At 39.6% G+C, this 15,791-nt stretch overlaps 1 protein-coding gene across 1 annotated transcript in view; it reads right to left on the reverse strand.

Moving 5' to 3' along the window:
* The window catches only part of CAPZA1 (capping actin protein of muscle Z-line subunit alpha 1), a 34,501-nt gene that overhangs the window by 2,778 nt on the left and 15,932 nt on the right, over window positions 1–15,791 (reverse strand). The window contains exons 4-8 of the mRNA XM_045816795.1: window positions 15,238–15,301; window positions 9,883–10,089; window positions 6,998–7,077; window positions 6,337–6,415; window positions 1,026–1,097 (exon numbers count right to left, since the gene is read on the reverse strand). Of these exons, the coding sequence (XP_045672751.1) occupies window positions 1,026–1,097; window positions 6,337–6,415; window positions 6,998–7,077; window positions 9,883–10,089; window positions 15,238–15,301 (502 nt within the window). The remainder of the gene's footprint in view (window positions 1–1,025; window positions 1,098–6,336; window positions 6,416–6,997; window positions 7,078–9,882; window positions 10,090–15,237; window positions 15,302–15,791) is intronic.

Raw genomic sequence — 15,791 nt, forward strand, 5'->3', positions numbered from 1 at the left:
ATAATTTGTGAAAATGCGAATCACTGCCATTGTTTTCATTAATTATTTTTGGTTTGAAAAATACAATTGTTTTTAATGAAAATGTTGTTTAGGTTAATAACTAGTGGATTTGTTATTGTTATTTTTTAACATTTCTCAGCTTTGTTTTGTGTTAAAAATGTTTTATTTAAAAAAGTGTTCAGTTACAGTTGACATACAGTATTACATTAGTTTCAGGGGCACAACACGTACGAAGTGACCACCTTGACAAATCCAGTACCCATCTGGCACCACACATGGTTTCTCAGGTCTAATAAGAGAAATACTGACAGACAGAAAGCACAAACTACAGCTGCATGCGAGTGCTCAGTAGCTTTTGCGAATATAAAGAAGTACTGAGAATACTAGAAAAATTATGTCCCTTCTTTCCAGGTATAGGACACAATACTTTTGATTGAATACCCCTAAAAATGCCTCTCTAATGATATGAACACAGCCTGCCAGGATTCGGTTTGGCAAGCCTGCCTTCCTCCCGGTCCTCACTGACCGATGACACTGTTGCCCTTGAGCAAATCTCAAAACTGAGAAAGAGAAAGAAGAAGGTCTGAATTCTCTAAGCCCACTACTCTGAGTCAAAGACTTTGAACTAATACAGATGGTTTGTTATACAGTCTTATAAGCTACCAAAATCAAAGCATTGAAAACGAACTGAATTTCTTTTCTTTTTTTTTTTTAAAGATTTTATTTATTTATTTTTTTTTAGGAAGGGAGGGGGAGAGAGAGAGAGAGAGAGAGAGAGACAGACAGACAGACAGACATCAATGTGCGGTTGCTGGGGGTTATGGCCTGCAACCCAGGAATGTACCCTGGCTGGGAATCGAACCTGGGACACTTTGGTTCCCAGCCCGCGCTCAATCCACTGAGCTACGCCAGCCAGGAAAAACGAACTGAATTTCTAATGGCAGAGTCAGTCCCCAGGATCAGAACTAATTTTTAAAAGAGAAACAAGACACAAATGAGGCAGACATCAAATATGTACCACTCACCGAAACGGTCACGGACTCCTGTACATCTTTATGACTAACCAGCTGAACATTGCCATCTTCATAATAGTGTACCTGTGTGAGACAACGTTGCAGGAGGTTTATGTGCAGTTCATGCAGAAACCTACTGCTTAGGGCACAAATCCATGCCTTAAGCCATTCCCAATCTTTACCAGCTGAACAAATAATTAATATGACCAATGGTAATTTACAATGGTGGTTAAAATGCACAGAACACTCAAAGTTAAGAATTCTCTTTTCTTAGCAGGAAAACTGTTTTTGTTTTTTTTTTTTTTTTTGAGAAATTGATTTTAGAGAGGAAGAAAGAAAAATCTGATCTGTTGCTCCACTTGTCCATGCACTCATTGGTTGCTTCTTGTATGTGCCCTGACCGGGGATTGAACCCACAACCTTCGTGTATTGGAACGACACTCTAACCAACTGAGCTACCCAGCCAGGGCCAGGGCAAAATGATTATTAAATTCAACAAACATTTATTATGTTTTATTGAATTCCAGGCACTGTACTAGGCATTGTGATCCAAAGATCTTAAATAAGATTCCACTCTTTTTAACCCTCACCCGAGGAGATGCTTATTGATTTTAGAGAGGGGAAAGGCGGGAGAGAGGGAGACAGACACAGATACGAGAGAGAAACACTGTCTGGTTGCCTCTCATATGTGCCCTGACCCGGGACCTATCCCGTAACCTAGGCCTGTGCCCTGGCCAGAACAGAACACGCGAGCTTTCGGTTTATGGGACGATACTCCAACCAACTGAGCCACACTGGCCAGGGCTAAGATTCCACTCCTAACAGTATTCAAATAAAATCATTAGCTTTTGGCAGCTGTGAAGTTGGAGAGATCCCAGCCAGGCCAAGCACATCAGATGTGCTTGTTCTCCCAGCCCTTCAACGCTCAGTAAATTGGTTTGACGCCGCCCCCCCCACAAATAAATAAGATAAAATCACTCAACATTTGTTTTTCTCTGTGAAAACCAAGGAATTTTAATGGGTCCTAATCCCTTACACATTTTTCCATATATACTAACATCAATATTGGTAAGTCCAAGTGCAGGAAAATCATTTTTTTTAAACATTTTATTTATTTATTTTTAGAGAAGGAAGGAAGGGAGGGAGAAAGAAAGAGAGAGAGAAACATTAATGTGCGGTTGCTGGGGGCCGTGGCCTGCAACCCAGGTATGTGGCCTGACTGGGAATCGGACCTGCGACACTGGTTTGCAGCCCACGCTCAATCCACTGAGCTACGCCAGCCAGGGCTGGAAAATCTTAATTGATGGGTCCAGACAGGATTGAAAAACAAATATTCTATTGGTAAATTAGACTACAGAATAAGTAGGACAAAAGCAGTTCTAAGGATTTCAGGTAACGTGGGGTGCTACAATTATGAAAACAATTAGCAAGAAGGAGGGCTACCCAAGACAGAATAACCAATAACATGTAAGGCTCAGGATGTTTTGGCCACTTACAAGATAGATTCAGCCATCTAGGACAAGATGATAATATCTTTTTGTTAGGTGCACAGGGTCTTGGAACAGGAGCTGTCACCCAGGGGACAAGGGAGTGAAGGGTACCCAGCAAAGGGATAAAAAAGCACATGCGAATGGAGCACAGCGGGTTAGATAAGGGAAGAATTGACTGCAGGTGAGGCTGTGTGGAGAGGGGAGTGTGGCGGGAGACAGCGCTATGAGGTGGCTGCAGACAGACTGCGAAGAGCAACCTGTCTTAGAAGCCATGTTAAAGAATTCCAGCATTAACCTATTGTGGGTGATGGGGACCCAGGAAGAGGGAATGTTTTAGAAAGTTTATACGTGTTATGAACAGAATAAAGGGGAGGAAACTGAAACTGAAGGCATAATGCCAGAACAGTAGTCCAGGTAATGCCTGTTTCCTCCATCCAGTCCCCACCACCAGGAGATATTTAAAGGGGGGAAAAAAAAAAAACAAGATAAAGCAGAAAAGGAGAAGAAAGGAGCAAAAACCACAGCTATTATTCACTGAGTCATTACTATGTGTTAGGCACTACGCAATAGCACTGCGCAATACATTTTACTTAATGTTATCTCATGCAATCTTTACAAAAATTCTGAGGTAGGAGCCACTGTTAATCCTATTTTACAGACTTAGAAACTGAGGCTCAAAGCAGTCTAATAACTCACCCATGTTCACATATCTACTGAGAGAAGGAGCTAGAATCTGAACTAGGTCAAATTCCACAACTAAAACCTTATCCAACATGCATAATACCCCCTAGTGCTGTGTTTTGTACAAAGTCAGAAACTCCCCGATCCAGGAAGAACTGTCTGAGAAGGGAAGGGCTTTTCTAAGCTTTCCTCGGAAGGGGATGGAAGGAGTCAAACCACATCTAGGCCACGATCCTGTCAGAAACAAGAGGGCTTCCCTGGGCAGCAGCAGCCCACTACACAGCATATCTAAGGGCACAGAACAGGAGCCTTCCTTAACAGGACAAGTAACTGACAGTCCAGAAGGGCAAGAGAAGCTTCCCGTACCCTATCAAACCCTTAAATTTTCATCTTGTGGCTTTCTAAAAGAGGTTAAAGGGGAAAAGACAATTTAAGACTACATCAGGAAAGCAGGGAGCTGATAAACGCCTGTAAAATTTACATGCAAAAATCAGAACAGCCACGATTTGGGCAAAAAAGACTGGGCTAAGTAATGACGTGTCAAGTCTAAAATTCCAACAGACAAGAATGAGGATGTTAAAAACACAGGTGGGTCCCACCCACACACTAGTTTCGTTTGATTACGTTTGAGACATATCTCAGAACCCATGTGACGGAAGGAGGTATGCAGGAAACATCTTTTTGTCCCAGAACAAAGATTATGCAATTGGTCTGAACTTCTATCATGCTTCTGAAGAGGTAAGGTCATGGACAGGAATATAGGGAAAGGACAGTAAATCTCCCTGTTTATGAACTCAATGGAAAAATTCCAGAAGGTATGTTTCATTACCCAGCACACTAATGAAAAATTTAGCTTAAATTCGACCTGTTTCAAAACAAAAAATGTTTTCTTTTTTGTGAAGGGGCTTGTCAAACCATTGTACTGAGGGGCTTGGGGAGTTGCAGAGGGCCTGGAAGGCGGTGAGATCCGACGTCCGCGGCCTGGCTGGGGTTTCCCCAGCTGCCGACAGCGATGAAACCTTTTCTAGGTCTGTCTCATCCACTAACAAAGATCTCAGCATGGACTATCACCAACATAATTCTTCAGAAGTTGTTGTCCTCCTAGAAGTACCCCTTTGCTTATAAAACACCCCAAAGGCTATATACCTTAATGACTTTTCCACATAATTTTCACACTGATTTTTAAAAAAATATGTAAATTGTGAGCCTTTTCTGAAAGCGTGATCAGACAACCTGTGGTTAAAAGGTTTAAATGAGGTGTGGGTACCAGGCCCTGTTATAAAAGTCTGATCAGAAACTATCACTTGCCCTGGCTGGCATGGCTCAGTGGATTCAGTGTTGGCCTGCAAACCAGGGGGTCGCCGGTTTGGTTCCCAGTCAGGGAACATTCCTGGGTTGCGGGCCAGGTCCCCAGTGGAGTGGGGGTGGGGGAGCATGCATGAGAGACAACTGCACATTGATGTTTCTCTCCTTCCCTTCCCCTCTCTCTGAAAATGAAATCTTAAAAAACAAAAAACCAAAAAAAAAAATCCTCATCTTTTGCGACGTGTGCTCCTAATTTATAGGTGTGCATTGGCAAAGCTGAAACATAAGTAACTGTGTCCTTCTAGAAGGAAGGTAAATTCACTTACATAAATTCATAGTAAGCTGCTAGGTTAGTGCCGATGCCACAGTCACAAGATGTCTAGAGGCAGCAGGCTACTCATCGGTAGCAGAAACAGAACGCTATGTTGTCTTAGACAGGAAGCAGTTCATTTGGGAGGTAATCTCAAGAAGCATTAGCAAGGACGGAGGAAGTGAGACACAGAAGGGAAGAGGGTGTCACAGGTGCATTAAAGAGCAGGTTACAACTGCGGGCACTCGACTCTGGGGGACTGAACAGAGTATGCTTCAGAGATGTCTCACCGGAGGGGTGAGAAAGCTGGCATACTTATTTATCAACTAACTCTTGTGTGGCACTAAGGACTGCTCCAGAACGGAGAACGTACCACTTCCAGCCTGCCTCATCCAAGACGGGCGTGTCCCAGTGGCTAGGAAGAGCTCCCAGAGAGATTGCTGCAGCTTCCGGTACAGCACGAAGCTATCAGTATGTATGGGAAGACTGAGCACAGACGACATCTACTACGTGATTTAAGTTATACCATTTAAGAAGGCCACTGTTACTAACTCATTAAAGCAAGACAACACAATAGAGGTATAATTAGGTACTGATCTTCTCAGTTATCAATAACTATTTAATCTGGTATTAGAATTAGTTGGGCGTTAAACTGCATTTAAAAAGCATTAAATTGCCCTGAATTTTCAAAGTGTCAGACCTCTGCTAGGAAACCAGAAAGATAGGCATCGCATGAGTGGACAAGCTCCTCATTCCCCTGCCCATCTGTCTTGACACCAGCATTAGAAATCTACTCTGCTTGGTTACTTGTATTTCATAATGTGAGAACTCCTGGCCGTTCTCTCTAGTCCCTGTTTTATTTACTAGACTTTCTCTCACTACTATAAAATAAACAAAAAATCCCCATTCATGTAGCTTTCTTCAGACCCCAGTTTTTTTTTTTTAATAAAGACTTTATTTATTTATAGAGAGAGAGGAAGGGAAGGAGACAGAGATGGAGAGAAACAAAAGAGAAATAGTTGCCTCTCGCATGCCCCCTTCTGGGGACCTGGCCCGCAATCCAGGCATGTACCCTGACTGGGAATCAAATTGGCGACCTTTAAGTTCACAGGCTGGTGCTCAGTCCACTGAGTCACACCAGCCAGGGCCCAACAGTTAGGTTTTAAATATATTACATGTACACCGTTAACGAGATAACATACAACAAAGACCTTAAAAGTTTACAGCAGCTGCTATACAGTTACTTCTTAATCATTTATTTTCTCATTTCCTAGAACTGTTATTTGATCATTCCTGGGAAGATCTTAGGTTATCTTTGAAAAAGGAAAACAATAAGCAAGCAGTACAGTCCACATGACTCTCCTTTATCAAGCCAGAAGGGCTCTTTACTTCCTCAGGAAGGAGGCTTCTATTTCTATTCACTACCACTGGTCTCCCTTTGCATCTGCATGGAGCATAACTCAACAAATCCCAACTGGCAAGTTGCTTTGCAATATGTGATGTTTTAACATGGCCTATTAACATGCTGGAATCTTACCTGAATCTTAAGGACTCCAACCACCTGGGCTGTAGGTGGCGTGAGGGTGAACTTCCATTCGGATCTCCAGCGACCATTCCTAGTAAAAGACACACACACATATCACTGCAGACGGGCACCAAGCACAAGGAAAGGCTGATTTCCCACTAAGGCAGATAAGTTCGGAAAGAGGAAAGAGAAACAAGTCATTTCCAGTTTAACAAATCCAATGCTCTGTCCACTCAAATATAAGTTTGTATACAAGTGCCCGAATCATAAGCCTTCTCCAAGCTATTTTGACTTTCATTTTTTTACACTGGAGCAGAAACCCATGCCGATTCTGCTCATGGGAGGTCTTCCACAAACGGATGGATGAGCTGCTGAGTTATGCAATTAACTACAGTACTACCAAACAGAAGTAAAACTCACAACTGTGCACTTTATTAATCACTTATTCTCACTCAATATAAGAGTACTTTTTTAAAAAATTGTAAATGTTAGCAGTGGAACAGATCTAAATAATCATGTCTAAATCCCTCATTTTGGAGACAGGAAGCTGACTCCTTTTAGTCGAATAATTGACCCCCCAGCTAGTTAGATTAAAAATCATGTCTCAACTACTCATTTGGTTCCTTTCCAATATAAACTAGATACAAATAGAACAGAACATCTACTTTCTTACCAGAAGTTTTTAGGCTGAAACTGGTGGCTTTCAATACATGCAATAATGGTCTGTTGCCCATCTATAGTTTTAGCATAAACCTATTGTAAAAAAAAGACAGTTAGACTCTGAAAACATATTTGATCTAAACAACAAATGTTGTATAAAAGCAGTGTGCTAAATCACTAAATCTTTTGAGGAGACAAAGAACCAGATAGGATGAGTGAAAGCTCAAAAGAATTCACGGGACATGAACACGAAGCAGAACTTATTAGTTCTAGAGGGGACAGTGGTGCAGTGAACACCAAGGGAAGGGCTGCTCCTGGTTTAGGGTACATGGGAGGTGCTAGGCCTCATAAGATGGATGAGATTCTGATAAGCACAGACTGGGAATGAAAGATGAGTAAACAGCCCTGGGGGAGCTCGGCTGGTTAGAACACTGTCCTGATACACCAGGGTCATTGGTTCCACCCCCCATCAAGGCACATATAAGCAGCACCCAATGAATGCATACATAAGTGGAGCAACAAATCGCTGTCTCTCTCTCTCTAAAATTCAGTCAATAAACAAACAAAAACCAGTACTTTACAGCCCACAAAAGATTTTCACATGTATTTTTCCCTTGTTCTGATAAATCTGATGGAATACAGTTACCATCTACAGATAAAATTGAAGATTAGAGAGCTTCTTCTTGCCCAAGATCATTCAGAAAGTAATGAAAGTACGTAGTAAAAGTAGAACCCAAACCCAATTCTTTCCTGACACCAAATTCTGTTACTTTCCCTACATTAAATAAACTGAGTTTTCAAGAGAGAGAAACACAGTGATGGGGCATAATATCTACATTTACAAAAATAGCAGAGAAGAAATAAACAGAGACAGAGGAAGAATAATTAGAGGGTGTCGAGAGAGCAGTCTAAGCAAAAGATAACTTCTAGAAGTAGCTGGTTGGCCTCAGTGTGAAATGCCATACAGAAGTCAAGGACCAAAAAAGGGGACACTGGGTCAGGCAATTCAGGAACCATCAGTAACCTCAGAGCAATCTTTGTGGAATGCAGACTAAAGCCCAAACCCACAGGGTTAAAAAGCAGAGAGGCAATGAGGAACTGATACCAGTAGAAGCAGAACGCTCCCTAGTTCGGTGGCGTGTGTCTGCAGGTGAGGGGAGTGGGGCGAGAGCGGGCATGGTAGAATGAAAAGTAACTTATGGGAATTATTAGGATGGAGGAAAAGTTTTTCTTCCCTTTAAGGACAGGAGAAATAAAAACATTTCTAAGTATAGAGATATATATCAGAAGAGGAAAAAGTCAAAAAAAGACACCTTGAAGGAGATGGGGTATAAAATCAAGAAAAAAAAAAAGAAAAACAAACAAGATATCAAGAATAAAGATCCTTCTTCCTCAGATACAAGGGAAGAAAAGGAAAGTTTCTGAATGTGGGAAAAAGAGAAACAGATTTCAGGTCAATCTCCATCCTATTTAAAATGTGAGGGATCTGATACCCATTTAAGGACAAGGGGAAAGGTTCGAAACATTATATAAAAAATATCAGAGAATACGGAGATGAAATTAAGAATTGTACAACACAACAGCTGAGGATCTGAGCTGTCTGGGGACAGCAGACACTGTCACAACAATCCCATGACTCTCTGCCACTTATTAGCTAAGAGAAGAAACAAGGGTTATTTGGCGTGACAGCTCTCTCAGTTAAGAATGGGTAGTGACAAACTTTGAATAGGGAATAGGTTAATACATGATAAGTTAAAACAAAATAAACAAGCAAACATATAATAACAATACCTAACATCTATGCAGAGCTTACTTTGTGCCAGGTACTTTCTAAGCACTTTATATGCATTATTAACTCATTCAATTCCCACAATTCTACAAGGAAGGCAAGAACTATTATTTCCATTTTACAGATGAAGCAATTGAGGCACAAAGATGTTAAATAATTAGCACAAGCTCACACAACTAGCTAAGTGGCAGGGCTGGAGTCAAACCAGTTAGTATAGTTTCAAAGTAAGTGCTGTTAAACAACATTCTTTTTTTTAAAATGTATTTCTTTTTAAAAAATTTTAAAAAGATTTATTTATTTATTTTTAGAGAGGGGAACAGAGGGTGAGAAACATCATTGTGTGGCTGCCTCTTGCTCGCCCCCTACTGGGGACCTGGCCTGCAGCCCAGGCATGGGCCCTGACTGGGAATTGACCAGCAACTCCTTGGTTTGCAGATTGGCACTCAATCCACTGAGCCACACCAGCCAGGGAGGTTTCTTTTTTTTTTACATAAATAATATTCCACACTGCCAATGAACTCATTATCATTACATATTTAAAATATTCTGACACTTTTCTTAATAATATGCCACAATTTTACAAAGGAAAAATCATGATATAGCCTTATTTATTTATTTGTATCTAAGAGGTAGGAAAAGGAAGTCAAATTACTCTTGAGTTTTCAAAAAATTGTTTAGTTCCAATAGTTCTGATTGTCCAATGAAGCATCTATGCACAAGTACAACACAAGTACAAGCAGTTTTGAGTAAAGATACCTGTAACAAAAAGCCATAAATGTGGCCGATAGCTCTCCTGCATTCTTAATTTAATTTCTTCCATGTCTAAGCTAAAAGACCTTCAGTGATTTTTGTTTTGGAAGGGAGTAAGGTAATTTCTGATAAAATATGAAATAGAATACACTGAGATTTAAATTTTTTATGCATTGGGATTTAACAAAAGAACGTGCCATATAAAATTTTCCATTTATACCCTTTTCAAAAATTACTCAGAGAGTAAAATGCGGGGGAGACTGTAACTGAGAAGAAAGAAGTGCTGTTCGGCTGCCCAAAGGAGCGGGAAGTGAGAGAAACACAACACTCTCCAGTAGCGCGGCAGGCAGATACTTAACGGTGCAGAAGCCGTTGGAGTAGTGATCTTTCACGTAGGCCCTCAGGGCGCTGTCACAGGACTCTCTCCAAGACTTCAGGCCTCCCTCTACTTCCTCGGGCTGGGGGTCACTCGCTTCTTTCCGTAAGTGATCAAACTTAAAGGAAATTTTGTTTCTTGGGTCTAAAAATCTGCTATTACCCAGGTCACCGTGTTCTGTAATTAAGACCTTCCAAAGAATAATCACAAATATGAGTAACTGTAAAAAAGACAGTTCTGGACATGTTATAAAACAAAAATTCTGAAGAAGACAGTTAACTTTTCATTCAGTCAGGCTTCTTTCATATCAATATTTCAATTAAATCATTTTTATTCTTATAAAAATATTATGCTAATGGGCTAGTCAACTCTAAATTTCAACATTTCCCCCATCATAACAATACCCATCATTTCTTGGTTTCTAATATATCACCCACGTTTATACTTTATACATAGCTGTAATAACTTATGTGTACACTTTTGTATTCCACTGTACATATTTCATGGAACTTTTCTAGTAATTAATTACACTTAGCAGTTAAAATAGGTAATATATTCACATGGATCAAAAATGAAAAAATATGTAAAGAGGAAAGCTCTCACTTTTTTCTTCCATGCACCAAATTCCTAACAAATTTCCCCTTCCCCACAAGGCAAATGACTTTATTAATTTAGAGCAACAGCTGGCAAGCTCTGCATGGGGTGCCACCTGTTTTTGTAAATAAAGTTTTATTGAACATAGTCTGGCTGGTTTTTCTATCACCTATGGCTGCTTTCCTGCTACAATGGCAGAGTTAAGTAGTTAAGACTGACTGTTCTGTAGAGGTGAAAATATTTACTAGCTGGCCCTTTACAGGAAAAAAAAAGGGCCAATCCCTGATTCAGAGTATTCTTTCAGCATTCTTTTTTACAAATACAAGCAAATACGAGTGTGTACTCTAGTTCTCCACCCATTTGTTTTATCCAAAAACCTGCATACCAGACTGTTCTTTTTCTTTTTTTAACTGAATATATCTAGATGATCTTTCCCTATTAGTATTTAGAGAACTTCTTCGGTTGTTATTACAGCATTGTACACTACCACATTGTATGGATGCACAAAAAAATTATTCAACCAGTCCCCTATTAATGGATAGCTGGGTTGTTTCCAATCTTTTGCTATTATGGACACTGCAGTGAATGTCCTTCTATGTTCATTATGTACAAATTGTGTACATGTGCCAAGTACAACCGTGGGATACATTCTCTGAAGTGGGACGACTGGGTCAAATGATAAATGCATTCGTAACTTTGATAGAGACTGACAAACTGTCCTCTATCAGGTACCACACCAAGTTACAGTTCATCATCAATCAGCAGAAACTTTAATTGGCATTTCTTTTTACCTTTTACAAAGAGTCATTTATATTTCCTCTTCTGTGACTTGTCTGTTCAGATAATTTGTCCTCCTTTCCTACTGAGTTTTTGGTCTTTTTCCAGTATAACTCTTTATTAATTAGGGAGATTAACCCTTCGCATGTCATTTGAGTTCCACATATCAATACTTTTCCTTAACTTGTTATCTGTCTTTTGAATAACCTCCCATTTTCAATAATTATACAGCATTTCACAATATTGACATACCATAGTATACATAATCATTTCTGAACTGAAGATTTAAGCTATTCATATTTTTATCATTAAGTCACTATATGCAATAAAAACTAAACAACAACAAGAAAGAAGTCACTATATATATTCTACCTTAAAGTAAGGTTTTCTTCTAAAAGTTTCTTCGGAAGAATTTGTAGTTTTGAGGTTCCTGCTCTTATCACCAGACTACACTTAATTAAACAGCTTGTTTATGATGACAGTAGGCATAATACATGTAATTATTCTCTAGTTTAACCTTTACAAGGCTTTCTCTTAATTTTGCCACTTTTGTAACTAAAAGTTGAAGATATCACATTAAAATTTTAATCTGCACTTCTTTAACTTACTATTACTAGGCAATCTAACAATTCTCCAAGTTTGCTTTGTATTTCCTGATTGAGTGCAACTGGTTCATGTCTGTTGCTTATTTATTCACTGATCTCTTGGCATCATCCCTAGGTATTTGAATAACCTTTTTATCTATCATGTTTGAGGTACATACCTTCTGCTTAGTTTAAAAAAGATTTTATTTTCAGAGAGAGGGGAAGGGAGGGAGAAAAGAGAGGGAGAGAAACATCAATGTGTGCTTGCCTCTTGCACACCCCCTACTGGGGACCTGGCCCACAACCCAGGCCTGTGCTGATTGGGTATCGAGCTGGTGACCCTCTGGTTCGCAGGCCTGCACTCAACCTACTGAGCCACACCAGCCAAGGTCAATATCTTCTGCTTTTTAAATCTTATTTGTAAAACTTTCTGTTACACAGAAGTCACTTTCTATTTTTTCCCGTCTGTCACTTTAAAAACTTTTTATTTTTGTTTTACAGTTGTTCCAATTACTTCCCCCTTTGCCCCCTACTTCCATACTCAATCCCACACCACTGTCCATGTCCATGGGTCCTTAATACATGTTCCCTAATTCCTTCACCTTCTTTCAAACACTTCCTGCCTTTCTCCGCCCCTCTTAACCACTGTTCAGTCTAGTCTGTGATTCCAGCCTCTGGTGCTATCTTGCTAATTAGTTTATTTTGTTCATTAGATTCCTCTTATAAGTGAGATCATATGGTATTTGTCTTTCACTGACTGGCTTATTTCACTTAGCAGAATGCTCTCCAGTTCTATCTACACTGTCACAAAAGGTAGGAATTCTTTCTTTCTTCCTGCTGTGTAGTATTCCATTGTGTAAATGTACCACTGTTTTTTAATCCACTCATCTACTGAGAAGTCACTTCCTTTTATAAACTTTTCTTACATTTATAATGTTTCATTATTACTCAAGTTCTGATTCACTTTCCATTTCCTACATTTGTTTTTGTTTGTTTTAAAAAATAGTTAACCTTCAGCCCTGACTGGTGTGGCTCAGTGGATTGAGTGTCAGCCTGAGAACCAAAGGGTTGCTGGTTCTATTCTCAGTCAAGGTACATGCCTGGGTTGTGGGCCAGGTCCCCAGGAGGGGGCATGTTAGAGGCAACCACACACTGATAGTTGTCTCCCTGTCTTTCTTTCCCCATTCCCCTCTGCCTAAAAATAAATAAATAAAATCTTTTTAAAAAAAGTTAACCTTTAAACCCAACCTAGAAAAAACCTAGATACATAGCTGGCACTGAAAATAAGTGGTAGATTAATCTCATAAACTTGATCAATTGTTTCCTTTCCCTTCTGTTTTATGACACTTAAGTTTAGGGGCTCTATGACCACTGCATTGTCTTTACGTCTGCTAGTGTCAGGCTTCCTGCACTGTCGTTCTTTGTCAGAGCAATTCTGTATGGCTGGTTACAATTTTCATAGCAATTATATGAAATCTATTTAAAAAACAACGGTTCCCATATCACTTATTTCTTATTCAGATAAGCTTTCTATACTATTTGTATTTCTCATTCAGAAACGTGGCATTTACATCTGGTTTCCATTTATTTCTGGTTAAAATGTACGGGTGAGTGGGTATGACCTGTGAGGCGGACTGCTGCCGGTTTCCCACCCAGTGTCCACTTTCTCCCCCTTACTTAACAGAGTCTCAAAGGTTTCAAAAAAAGGTAATGTGTTCAATTAAAAAAAAGACGACACTTGCTAGCTAAGAATGGAATGCATTCTGGCAATAACTTATCCATGGAAGGTGCTTCTGGAATGGCCAATAGTACTCTGCGCGCCTACCTCCTTTTTCCTTCCTGGAACAGGGAGTCGCTGCCCAGAAACGGAGCAGCCGTCTTGAGAACAAACCTAAGGACAGCGGAACAGCGCTGGAGGCAATCTGGGTCTCGGATGACATCACAGAGCGGCCGTATCAGCCCTAACTATTACTCGTGGACCCGCACATGACAAAAATAAGATCTCCATCTAGTTAACGCACTGTGAGTTGATTCTTTGTCATATGCAGTGATGACATCTAGTAACTCAAACATCTTTCTTTTAGTGTCCAAGTAATACCTTTTTTGTTGTCATTGCTGTTATGGCTAAGAATCTGATCTCCTTTTGACTACATTTTAAAATTGGTTACTATTTATATGAGAATGTTGAAAAGTTATTTTTTATATTGTGTATCTATCTGGATATAAACCTTATTCTTTTAATAACTTTTCTGTATTTTAAAAATATACAGTATCAACTATAAGCAATACTTATCATTTATTTTCCAGTATTCTTTCAACTTGTAATTAATCTAATTTCATTGAGAAAATTAAAATAAACAAAAATATAAACCCAAACAAATAAAAACCAAACAAAACTAGTAATACTGTGATCCCAGCACACACAGCTGAGGTTTTGGTGTACGTTTTCCCACACTGCCTTTTCTGCACAGAGCCATGTCCTTTGTTTGTTTGCCTCTTAAGATGTATCCATTCCCCTCATGACCTAGTATCGGATGCATTTTATACTTGATGGCATTTAGGACCATGTCATAGTTTAACTGGCAGTGTTTTTTCTTTCTCAGTGGTACACGAAATGATGATGCACCTTTCAAGAATTTAAGATGCACTGATTCTAATACAGTATATATCTGTTCATTTAAATATCTGTAAAAATAAACAAGCAAAATTATACATATGCTGTTTTACATTTTAGATGAATACATCATGAATGTCTCCCCAGATCAATATTTATTATCAGTTTTCAATGTCTACAGAGTATTTTCGTCTACAGATATTTAATGCCGGACATTTAGATTGTTCCAATTTTTCCCTATTATAAAACCCTGCTTCAAATCATCTTTTCATATATTTATACACTGATGTTCCACGGGTCAATTCTGTGGACTTGTGTGTTCAAAGGGACTCAGACTTTGATAAGGCACCTGGTGTTCAATGCCATATTGCCTGTGAAGAGCACATTATTAAATTTGCAAAGCCCTGTTGTACAATGTTAATAACCATGGTAACAATGGGAATGTGTCCTTTGTTTCTATATTTGAATAGGAATGCTTGTTTTCCCATTACCTTTAATGTCTCCTGTTATTCTTACCAAGAATTAGAAGAGTTTTACCTGTATAAAACTCACTCCTTTTGTTTAAATGTTAGGGGCAGCTCTCTTTTCCGGTCAAAGAAACTGCTAGTATCATCAGAGAGAGGAAGAATTTCCTAATATGTAGATATTTATAAAAGCCACAAAAACTAGGACATGAATTCATTCCGCATCTTATCTTCAGACATCTACTTCGGTTATTGAACTTCTATTACCTTTCAGGCAGAGCCTATGTAATAGGAACAATTTTTACCTGATCGTCATATCCTTCTATCTTCACGGGCGTGAACTGATCCATGTTATACTGGGCAAATGCACTGTTTTTAAAAAGTTAAAAAACGGGGTGGGGAGAGACAGGGAGATAAAGAATTATATATTAATAAACACAAAGGTATTTCACGTAGCAGTGGAAGAGAACGTGAAAACACTCCCTGGTCCCTCCCCGTTCCCTCCGGACAACTGGTGACATCACGCTGCCTTCCAGCTCCGGGCAGGGACTCCTCTCCACCGCGGCTCGGAGGGCCTGAGCTCTGAGACTTCCTTTTCCTCTCCACTCTGAAGCTCCAACTTGGATAATTCCTAAGCTATAAGCTACCTGATTATTGTGAATTACCAACAGTTTTCATTGTTTAGATAGAAGCTTTCAGTAAATCGAAAAAAAATCTCTCATTTATGCACTGTTTGGGGAATGTCACAGTCTTTATTCCGGGCTCCGAGGGAGGACAAGACAGGAGAGGCCCTAATTAAATGTACCAGAAGGCATCTGACATGGGGAGAGGGTGAGGTCAGAGCTGAGTGTAAGTCAAG

Source organism: Phyllostomus hastatus, unplaced genomic scaffold (genome assembly GCF_019186645.2).
Source record: "Phyllostomus hastatus isolate PE091 unplaced genomic scaffold, TTU_PhHast_1.1 phas_scaffold_216, whole genome shotgun sequence".
Taxonomy (NCBI): Eukaryota; Metazoa; Chordata; class Mammalia; order Chiroptera; family Phyllostomidae; genus Phyllostomus; species Phyllostomus hastatus.